This window comes from Molothrus ater, chromosome 4 (genome assembly GCF_012460135.2).
Source record: "Molothrus ater isolate BHLD 08-10-18 breed brown headed cowbird chromosome 4, BPBGC_Mater_1.1, whole genome shotgun sequence".
Lineage (NCBI taxonomy): Eukaryota > Metazoa > Chordata > Aves > Passeriformes > Icteridae > Molothrus > Molothrus ater.
Window position 1 is genome coordinate 48,986,979 of NC_050481.2, and position 12,193 is coordinate 48,999,171.

The window sequence follows — 12,193 nt, forward strand, 5'->3', positions numbered from 1 at the left end:
TAACACCAGAAATGAATACATAAACGTCACACTTCTTATCTAGCAGGTCTGCCAGCTTTGGTCTGAAACCAGGCTTGAGAGACAGACAGCATTTATAGCATGGTCTTATTCACTGCTGTGGGGCTGCAGGACAGAAGGAGATAGGAAGGACAGGAGGTTAAAACCAAAAACCACTGACTGGCATTCCTGATCCATGCACTGCTGGCCAAGGAAACAGACCTGCTTCACAGTTCAGCTCTCTTTAATTGCCAAAATGACCTTGGATCCCTCCTGTAGTCAGCCAAAGACTGGGTGCTGCCTGCAGGGTAAGCCTATGTCTCACTGACACTTGAGCTTTTTATTGTGCTGCATCTTCTTGTGCCCATTACCAGCAAGTCAGCCCTGCAGCTTCCCCCTGAAGGCACTCACCAAGCAGCTTCACAGGAACCTCTATAACTTCATTATATCAGGGCTTGAATGGAAAGATAACAATTCAATGACAACTTAGGTAATTTAGCCAACAGCAGGCATTAGCTCTAAGATCCCTAATGCTGTTGCTAGGCAGGAGTGGTAAAGTTGGGATTGGTTTTGGAAAAAAACAGCAAGCCTCTTTCCAACCAAAGGAGAAACAGTATTCAAAGGACAACAGCAGTGAGGCAGCTTTCATTAAGAAAAGGTATGAGAAATATCCAGGAACTTTTGGTAACACCCATAGGATTTGTTGGCTGTGAAGCCAAGCTACACAGCACCCATCCAACCCAACAGTTATAAATGGCAAGCAGCAAGAGCATCAGCAGCCTGGGCTATCGCTTTAAGGCCTGAAACATTTTGCCCCACAACAGGTGCAAGGGTAAGTGTCACAATCTGGCACTCAGTCCAACATGCCTCCCACCACACCAATGCCACTTTGCAACATATTAAGTCAAGTAACATCTCTTTAGTAGTAAAAGGAGACCAAATAATACCAACATTATGACTAAAAAAGAAGAGAAAGGAGAAGGGGGGAAGCATCATGTTTACCATTGGCCTTATGGGGTAACACAAGCTCGGTTTTAAATTGTGCATGAGAACTACTACAGTTCAAAGGAGAAAAGCCAAGGCAATGAAATAGTGTAACAGAATGAACTGAAAAAAGCTGAACTCAGTACACACTTGGATGCATGCACACATTTAGCAAGTTCAATACTCTCCCCTTATTGAAAAGCCTGAAAAGAAAACTTCCTTTCACACACTATGCAGTAATAAATCAGCGTGCACTATTGCTCCAAAGAAAAACAGACATTCGCCATTTAAGTAATAGTGCTTCCCACATGAAAATGAGGCAGAAACAAACAAATACCCGGCAAAAATGAGGACTTTAACAGAAGGACACCACTCCAAAGAGCTGAGGATTGCCTTTGTATTGCAATATTAATTTTCTAGACCATTAGTTCTATTGCTTGTCCATAAATGAATGCGCAATTCTCCTACTAAGCCGTGGGGCAGATTTGCACATGATATCACAAGGCTTTTCAGCTTTCAAAAGGTTAATAGTTAATGGTTTTGATGTCCCCCAGTCAGATAGTTCAGCCTATCTCTGTATTTTCCATAAGCAATTAACTAAGCTGTTTCCTCTGCAGCATTAATTTTAACAGGTTTACAATAGTATCATTAGACCTCTGGACATTTAAGAGGAAATGCATTACAATTGGAAAGTACCATGCCAAGCAGGAAGAAAGTGGCTTTAATCCAGGAGCAGTGAGGAATGCAGAGACAAGGAGAATTCAGTGTCAGGTATTTCAGGCCTCTATTAATTCTTGACCACAGCACCAGACTATAGAATTTTACTGGGCTCTTAAACTAAAGAAATCACTTTGCACAGCTCTTCAAGGCACCAGTTTTCCATTAGTTTGCCTTTTTGCTTGTTTGCTTTAAGTCAGGGAAACAACTGCAATGTGATCTTTGGAGCAAGACACGTTCCATCATCTGCATTCAGCACGTAGGCTCCTGCTAGCAACATGCACATCATCTAAAATAAATCCACTTAAGAGTGCCCGGAAAGGTTTTCAGCATAGAAACAGTACAAACAGTTGCTAGCAGACATTAACTGCAATGGACTTCACCAAGTTGGTTTGCAGCCAGGGAGGGGATTAGAGACAGCATTCTTCTGCCACCATCTTCAGCCCAAGGGCTGGGGTCACAACAGACTGTGGCTTGCTCTCTTTTCACAGGAGAAGGTCAAAGAAGGTTGAGCTTCCCTGGACCATTTTGAGGTGGTCAATCTGACTATACTGTGAAAATTCTTCCTGCTTGCCACCCCAGGATTTCTCAGTTTAAGAATTTTTGGGAAGGTACCCTCCCTTTTCACATTTCCAGTGCTGCTATTATCTGGTTGTCAACATTGATCTTGCTGTTCCCTGCAGCAGAGGCTACATGTCACTGAAAAAGACAGTTGGGGATCAGAGATGGTATTTATAGCACAGACCTACAGGCTCCAACCTGTGAGAGGCTTTCCAGAATTAGGGAGTGAGAATACTACTAAGTATAATTTTAAACACAGACAAACTTTAAATGAAAGATTTAAGGTTGAGACTTTCCTGGATTCCCTGTGTCCTTTGCTTTTGGCCAATACCTAAAGGAGTGCATCTAAGTTTGAACTCTGTAGCTGCAGTTTCAAAACTATTTTAAACTGATGGAATGACACCTCTTTTCCCACCTTGGTGAGCCTCTTCCTTCTCTCCTGCCCGCATTTCTTTTCATGCTGGAAGATAAAGGGTATTTTTTAGCCAGGTCAGTTGCCCACTCCAGCTAATATGAAAGCCAAGGCTGTCTCTTGCAGGAATGCCAAATTCAGGGTAGCTGAAAGCAACCATAACCTCAGGTCCAGTTTTCCTTGCTAAGGACAAAAGCTGATACTTATTTAGCCTCAAGACATGGACAGTTGTAACTCTGCATATTTTGTGTGTGTTGGCCTAAACACTTGCAGTATACCAGCTCAGTGCTTTTCTTTATATCCTCATTGCAAACTAATCAATATTGCAATAGAAGACACACAAAAATTGCAGGTGCCTGGATAAAACAGCAATGGTGTCACATTCCCCACAGGACACAGGTGACACATTCACAGACTCAGGGCATCCAACTCCTTCATTGAAAATTCCTGAAGATGGTACATGTCTCCAGAGCATGTGGTATTTGCCCAGCTATGAAGAGAAGTCATAACCTTCCACAGTGGCATTTGTTTTGAAGAGTATAAATCATTGCTCAGGAGGCTCTTTGTTCCCCAGACAGCAGTTCAAGGAAGGCAGTGATCCTTCACTTCATTAAGTGGGAATTTAAGCTATATGGCAAATGGCATTGATTTGTTAAACTATTATATTTTCTTATATTTACAGATAGTTAGAGATTATTCTTCAAAAGCTTGCCATTTCTGAAATACTCACTCACCTCAGTGTCATTAAACCAGTATAATGAAAGTCATGGCTGAACTTGCAGAAAGACTCCAGCATCTAAAAGCAAATCTAGCAGTTATTCCAGTAGGCAACCTACATTTTTCATGGCTACAAAATGAGCCCTTCCTGGAAGCCAGCTGCTCTCCCCAAACCGAGAAAGACCCTATCATCTATAGTAAAGGTTAATGCAATGATAAGGTCAAACTCACATTTCAGCTGCCTAGTATTATCACTTCATCAGTAGCAATGTTTTTCTTTTTGCTGTTTTCAAACGTTATCCCTTCAGTTTACTAAACTTCCTATGGAAAAAAATAAAACCATGAAAAAACCATACCAAAAAAATCCCCAAAAAACAATCATTTTGATATTTTATAAATAACATCTTTGAGAAGTCACTTGATAGCCCTCAAACAGGTAGACTCTGCTTTTAATCAAACACTTTTTCCTAAAGCATGTTAAGGCTGGGCAGGCAAAGGGTGTCTTCATACAGCAAAAAAAAAAAAAAAAAATTCAAAAAAGGACATCCTCTGCAGTGACCATCCTCTCTAGGTTTTATCATAGAAAAGGTTCTCCTTGCCTCCAAATTTGCATATTAATGTTCTATATTATTCAGTGGGAATAAAGCTAATTATAAACCTACTGATTAAACTCACAGGTGTTGGGAGAGCAGTCTAAAATGAGACTGTGAATGACATAGGAATGCTTGTGATATTTTTGTAGCTGTTATTTATTATTTGTATTAACATACTGTCTAGGAGTCCTGGCCATGGAGCAGGACTCATGGGGTGAGGTGTTAGACAAAAACAGACTAACAGATGATCCTTGCCACAAAGAGCTTACAAGTATTATTAGCATTTGGCCAAACCAAGTCCTGACATTCTCAGCAGCAGAGCTCAGCAGGCTGAGGGCACAGCTTAAGCTGACTGTGAAAATGCTGCACCTTTGAATCTTAACCAGTCTAGTTTCAGAAGTTTGCATGTGTCCACAGCAGCTATGGATCACAGCCATCCTTCACAAGTGTCCTGCAAACATTTACCCATCTTGGCTGGTGCTGTTCTGACCCAGCAAGGAAACTGTTCAGAGCACCCTGGGTACTGAGAGACTTCATCTTACAACAAGGAATAAACTCCTGGACACTGGCAGAGAGGGCCAGTATCCTCAGCATGACAAGGAGTGGTCCCAGCCAACAAATAGCTCAGCTTATTGAGTGCACTGTGAGCACTCCAGCCAAGGAAGCATCCAGAAGATGGGACTTTAGGCCAGCAGTGAGGTTGGTCTGCCAAAGTCCTGGCTGGGTTCTTGCTGGGGCCAGTGGTGCCAGAAAGCACACAGAAAGCCCTGAGGGATCAATATGGGCAATTTGGAAACAAACAAGGTTCTTAATTCCACGTTTCACCTCCAGCCATCATAAACACAACACTGCAGCTGGTAGCTGAGGAAGGAAGTGATTGCCCATGGATGTTAGGGACAACTCATGAGCCATACAGAGGTGGTGAACACGAACACTACTAGGAGTTGGTTAAACTCACTTCTCTGAGGGTGTGTGTTACAGCTAAATGCAGCTCAGACCAGCACAAACAAATAAATAAGGTGGGGTCATTTACCTCCCTTTGTTTTGTTTGTTTATTTTTCTATAGTACATGCCTTTTATTAATTTCCTATTATTTCAGCCTCTCTTGCATGCATACATCAGATTATAGTACAACTTGGAAGCCCGGCAACACAGGCTGAACCCAAGTGAAGCAGTGGAATATGTCTCCAGTACATTCGCTGTCAGATCAATTATTAGTTTCCAGCATCAAATGTTTGAGAATTTGGAACCAAACCAAACACACCAGAGTAAGCACAACCATTTTAATCAATAAAATACTAAATGAGATGCCAGCATTGTATTTTCCATTTGTAATACTAGTTTAAATGGCAGTAGAGCAATGCTTCCTGGACAGCATTTGTATGGTTAATTGGAAGCAATAAAAACCTTCAATTCAGTTTTGAAAAGAAAAATAGCTGAATTTCCATATAAACTTTTGGGTTTTATTTGTTTGCTTCTCATTTTCCCCCCAATACTGCTTTCTCTGTGCTTCCTGCCAAATTTGAACTGATGGCTGTTTTCCTCTTCTGCGATGAATTAGCTACAGCTTCACTGCAGATTGTTCCACACAGACTTTGTTTACAAACAATGTGGTTAAGAAACACCTGTTAGTTTGCTTTTATATTCTTTGTGTAACTTAGAAATGTTTATGAATACAACGTACAACTTAATTCATTAAACAGGAATTTCATAAGGTAATTCTGTCCAGCTCAGATGACACCCAAGGCAAGAAAGTTTAAATGGAAAATCAGTTTGAAGGCAGTCTAGAAAGCTAGGAGAGTAAAAAACCCAAACAACATAAAGAATAGAAGGACACGCTACTAACCATTACTTCTTTTTTTTTAAGGATACTCTTGCTTTAGTAAAGAGATTCATTATGTAGTACACTATGTGATGAGCCAAAGCACACAGTGCTGCTCTCAACTACTGGCTAGACCCTAAATATTGCATTCATCAAACATTCGGATTTCAGAACTGAAAGCAGGCATAAGAGGTGTAGAGAAACCAATTGCTATTTAGCAAGGAAGATCCACAGAAAACATGGCAGAATGGTTTGCACAGTATTTTGCTATGCTGTTGACACTTTGTTTTACATCAACACTCACAAAAATGCTTTAGGAATGTGAGTGCCAAGAACTTATTGTTTTTAGATAGACAGGAAATTTTGCTTCTATTTACTTCACATGTACCACAACTTACACAGCAAGACTTTTTTATGAATACAATTGTGCTGGGAAATGAATATGTTCAGCAGAGAATAGTAGTACAAAACAAGAAAACAGAAACTATCATATTTTATGAATCTATATATTACAATAGGAGCAGGCTTTTTCTAGAAAATACTAGAACTAAAGGGAGAATGATAAATTTAAAAGAAAAAAAACAAGAAGATAATTCTTCAAAAAAATTAGTAACAAGGAGGTATGAATGAAGAGAGTGATAAAAATAATGCACGTTGGTTAAAGTTTTGTGTATTTATCTTTGCTAATTATTTTTAACTGTGTGATACACACTATAATTTGTAATTTTATTTTGAGGTTCATACCTACATGAAGAAACAAGATCTCATTTGCTGAATTTAATTAGTAGCTCAAACTCCTGAAAGCTAACATAAGGACAACATTTCCTTGAAATAACATATAAGATAGAAAAACCCCAAATTTACAATTTGTGCAATATTAGAGAATAAGAACAAGCTACCAGCACCAGCAGACAGATAGCTGTTCTTATTAAGGGTAATAGCAAGCTCTCAGAGAACACTTTGCCAAAAGAAACTTCCTGGGAAAATAATGAGGGAAAAAAACCCAACCCTGCTTTCAAAGGAACAAGCTTTCTTAAGCAGCACATTCTGCCTTTGTTCATCTTGGTGCAATAACCATGCAACCAGGTGACTTCTGCAAGTCTATTTTTTCCAGTGCTATATCATACATACGTCACAAAGTTAAGGACCATAAACAAACTGAAAACTGGATGCCACAGTAAACAGATTTTTTATTCAGTAGTACTGAAACATGAGCCAAGATCCAAGCTAAAGTTCATCTCTCCATCTTTGTGTTCACTACTTCCTCCTATTATACGTGAGAATCATTCACACAGCCTCTGAAGTAAGTGTCTGAGCTCCTGTGGGGATTGTTCAAGGAACTGAAGTAATGCTATAAACTCCCCTAAATCCTGTCAAACAAAAGATAAGGCAGAAACCTTTTATTTTCTCACAGAGTGACATTATTCAGGGACAGGAAGCAAAAGCTGGAATCTTTTTAAGGGAAAAATAAAGTCAACATACAGTAGTTAGTATTATAGAGCAAACTTTATCTACAGTGTTGCTGGTAATTCTTCATAGAATAGATAATAAGGTCTAGAGGTACAAAATTGCAATTAGTAGAAACCTTAAAAACTTGTTGTGTATTCACTGTGAATGTCATACAAGAGGAAAGAAACCAACAGCAACTCACTGAAAAAAATTGCTGGTTTTGTAAAAGTTATATTATATTCATTGTACTCTAATACATCTTTGCAAGTCTTCTGCAGCTCCAGATGTTTTTTAGTTAATAACTTAGCCAAAACACTTCTCCAGCCTTCTACAATTAAATACATTAAATGATGGTGCTAGAAATCTGACAGTCTTAGAACAAAGATGCTCAGTATCAATTTTTCACATGAGAAAATTTCTTCTGTTACTCCTACCTAGGCCTAATATGTTCTTTCAATGCTTTGTGAATTTGCTTTCTGGTGGGAGCATAAGCTTTCAGGATTAATGAATACTGAACAAGAATGATAAAACACTTCATCAGATTTAATACTGTAAGTCCGAATACCAAAGCTGTGGTCCTACATTTTCTTTCATTAAAGCAATGTATCATTTCTGCTGTGATAACAGAAGCAGTCGGCACTTTTGGAGATCAAAGCAAGTTACAAACAAGCCTGCCAAGCTGAACATATGTAATTCTATATGTAATGCTGCATACAATCCACATCCTGACTTAGACTTGTAACTAGACAAAGATCATCTTTGTGTATTTATACAGCCTGTGCTAAGTATGGTGCTGTTCAGATCCTGGAGTTCTTACTTTAACACCACAGCACTATAACAGATAAATTTTACTTAAATGACTGGTGTTCTGGTCTGCGAGATTTGCAAATAAATTATTCCCTCTTAAAATACATGAGCAAGTCACTGATCAGAATTTCAGAGTAACTGCAGATTCATCTAGCTCTAAATGCCAGGAAAGATTTGAAGAATTCAGTCTGTCAACACTGAACCAGTTATACATAATACTTACAGAAGTGTTGTGAGAAGTCACTCAAACATGAAATATAGGCAGAATTTTTACACCTGATAATACTTCAAAGTGAGCACCTCAGCATGTGTCTGATATGGGCTTCAAGTTTACTGTTATTTTCCTTCAATAAAGGACACTTCCTAATTTTTCCTTACCATAACAAAGGAGAAAAATAGACAATCATCTGGAGAATTAGAATCAAGTAGACATTTTGTAGAGCTACATAATATACAACTCTTTGTGTCTCTGGAGGTTAAGGATGAAAAAAAAGGCATTTTGAATACTCCAAAATTACTCATAAGTTTTAGCTCCTACTGTGTATAAAAGAAAATGTACCTATTGTCTCTGCTAGTGAAATAAAAACTTATTCTATCAGATACAGGAAAGAAATGAATTCTATTACAGTAATTCAGTTACACTTTTTAGGCAGCAGCAGCATCTAGGATTTAAAAGCATGTATCTCATGCAAGGAAGAAAAGGTACTGAAGCTTTCACAGCATTTCTACTTGTACCTGAGGAAATCACACTCACTGGGGTGAAATAACTGGAAAGAAGTAACTATTTAGTATGTCAAGCCAACCAAAACTAAGATAATAAAGAAAAATTGGCAAATAATAAGGGAATTTCTCACATGTAGGGTCAACTACCTGGGAGGTATAACTGCTTCTGGACCATAGTGTCAATATATTAATTTTTTCTTTCAGACACATAGGCATGGTACAGGTTAGTGAAAAGAAAAGGATACACTCTGTGCTCAAATAAACCCCTGATGGCTGTACTTTTAAATAATACAGCATAAATAAACATAACAGACTAGATAGAACACTTGATCCTTTTAATTCACATGTAGTCCTTAAAGCAGCCACTTACTCACCACTGTAACTACAAATGGCAACAAAAGTCAGCAGGTATGGAACCAGATGTCTTGGAAAGCAAGGGGAAATTTTGATCGTTTGTTTTGTTGGGAGCTATTTATTCACTGAACAGTATATAAAAACATTCATTGGTAATGTTCAAGAACTCAAAAATAGTGAACTTTTTAAAATAACCTAATTATTTATTAGGAAAAAATATTTTAAAAAGTAGTTACTAAAGGAAATCAGAGGACACAGGTACCGAGGTAATGAAGTGACTTTACAACACAAAAAAGATTTACTGTATCATTCGTAGCCTGAAAACTTCTTTTTTTATAATGCTTTGAAGATACACATCTTGCAAGAGAGCTTTATCTCAAGGAATGAGAAAAATACACACACATAATGACTTTTTTCTATGTCCTTCCTACTATAACCACCTTACCATTGGGATTTTACATATGAATAAGGAAAAAACCCAATGTAATTCAATATCATCTTCTTAAAACAGTCATAACAAAAATTGAGTCTTTCCTGAAAGTGAGCCAAGGAAAAGAAAACTGCACTACTGGTACTTTTTCATCTGTTTATGTCAAATATTCCTTTCAAATAGGGCAGCGAAGGAATAAAACTAGATGGGTTTTAGAGGCAAAAGAAAGGCACTCAAGGAAACTTTAGAGAAAGGGTGGTGGGGATCAAAAATGAGATTCTAAAACCAGTCAGTATTCATGCAGAAATAGCCTTGTCAATCTACATGTTGAAAGACCCAGCCTCAAAGGCTATGCAACAGCACTGTAGAGCTAATTTAACAGCAAACGTAGCGTGGTTTCTGATACACTGAAACTTTTTAATGCTGTTTATACAAAGGACCATTAACTTCAGGTATTAACAAATAATATATTCTGAATTTTGTATAGGCCATAATGTGAACACAAAGGAACCACTATCTACATGATGAGTATAAATTAGAGGATGACCACCTTCCACATGCTCAAGGACCTTTTTATTCCCAATTACAGCTGAAGGTAAAATCAATACAGACATATTTCTATGTGGCTAATCCTGTTAGACCCAACAGGCACCCACTCCCACCTTCTGCCCCACCAGCAAGCACAGGACTGTGCCACCACTTGAGGTGACCCCCTGAGTACCCAGTGCTCCTGGCAGCCCATGAGCTGTCAGCACATCCTCTGTGGTCTTCCTTGCTTACAACAGAGTATGGACAAATTTTGGTCTGCCCTTAAAGTCAACATGAAACAATTCCCCAGATGTCCCAGAATGAATGTTATCTGCAGACTGTGGTATTTTGGGGAAAGGGAAAATGAGACAAAATATACAAGTACAGTTTTCTTCCTTTCCAAAAACTATCTTTTTGTGGTGGTGGCTTCTTATGCATGCATTCCAGTTTTTCTAAAGCTAGTGCCACAACTGAGAGGTGATATATAACCAAGAAGATCATCTTCCTCTAAAAATATACCCCGACACTTGAATACTGCCTACTTCTGGAAAAAAAAGACTGAAAGGTCTTAAGGTGACTACACAGAGCATTCCAATTTCAGAGGGACCGTCTGAGTTTACTAGGCTAGAAGAGTTCAAATTACAAAAATAACTGCTATCTGAATCCCATAGTCAATGTCAAGGTGCAAAAAGCAGCACTGAAATATTTTCCTCCATTTGAAATACTCACCAAACCTGCAATGGGGGTCGGTAGTCTATTGATCTTTTTTACCAATCCTGGCTTTATCGCATTCAGCAACCTGTTATGAGAAAGGAGTATTTTATGAGTGGAAAGTCATAAAATCCAAATTATCAAAAATTTCCCCCAGCATATAAGGATTTAAGTGTGACTGGAAAAAAAGAATCTCCCCTTTGTCCCTTCTGAAAACATACATGGACACCCAAATTTGATCACTGAAATGAAGAAAGACTAGGATGAATATCCACAGCACAGTAACACAATAGTATTTATTTTAAATTCTAAATTGATCTAGATCACATCAGTGACCCAGACAGATTCTGGGTGAATTTTGACACATCAGCCTGCCTTACCTGTGTACAGGCAGATCATGCCTGGAAAGGCCTGAGAGCAGAAACCTAGAAGGCATCCAAGCTATGGCAGTTTCTGCACTGAAGGAAAGTGAGAAAGGATGTACACTTTATGGGTGGCCTGTCTATCTTTTTTTTCATCTTAACTTGAAATTAAATGCCATTCTTTCATATATTGTGTTGAATGGAGGGCTCCTAAATCATAAATGAGAGAAGACAAATAAAAAGGGAATTCATAATCCCCCCTTCTCACCATGAAAACACCATTAGGCCAGTGATACCACAGCTGAACACTGTTCAGTGTCCAAAGATTAGCAACCCCCCAAATCCAAGTTCCTCACCACCCATGAGCATGCTATGAGATGTGCTGACATGGCTCATTGTTACAATACTCAAACAAATGACCAAGCCTCTAAAAGTGGGGAATTTTAATTGTAAAATCCTGTTGCAACAAACATTGTGTCTTCACCACCCTTCCCCCAAGAGAAAACCGTAATGCCTTTTATCCAAAGAAAAATTCAACCAGTTCCATCCACTGCGAAGAAAATCATCAATTCAAGATGATGGACCTAAAATTCAAGATCTTTGAAGGGAAAAACTTATGTCTGCTTAAATTTTAAAACTCTCTGAAAATTAGAATAGCTCCATGGAACAGAGGAAACCTCATTTTGGGCTGACATGGTCTCCATTCAAGAGAAGACTCCTCTGGCAGCTTGTTGTGGTAGTAAAATTATTAATATTTAATATTTGAGAGGTCTTCCTGAAAAGTTTATCCAAATGAGAAGAATATTCCTTTCAACTAAAGCTAACAGTCTGTGATGTTTCGAGCTCCCTCCTTCTGAGGGCTAACAGGCATAATAACAGGCAGGATAACAGGCAGTGTGCCACTGCTCAGAGCTCCACCAAGAGCCATCTCTCCATTGCAGCACATTATTTGTTGCTTGATTCCTTAGGACTGTGGCAGTTTGCAAGTTCATGAAGGTTTTCATCCCTCCAGGGGTGAACATCTGG

General features: G+C 38.7%; 1 protein-coding gene across 1 annotated transcript in view; it reads right to left on the reverse strand.

The window, feature by feature from the left end:
* The window catches only part of LIMCH1 (LIM and calponin homology domains 1), a 175,268-nt gene that overhangs the window by 88,753 nt on the left and 74,322 nt on the right, over window positions 1-12,193 (reverse strand). Inside the window, 1 exon segment of the mRNA XM_036381640.1 lies at window positions 10,824-10,893. Coding sequence (XP_036237533.1) covers window positions 10,824-10,893 — 70 coding nt within the window.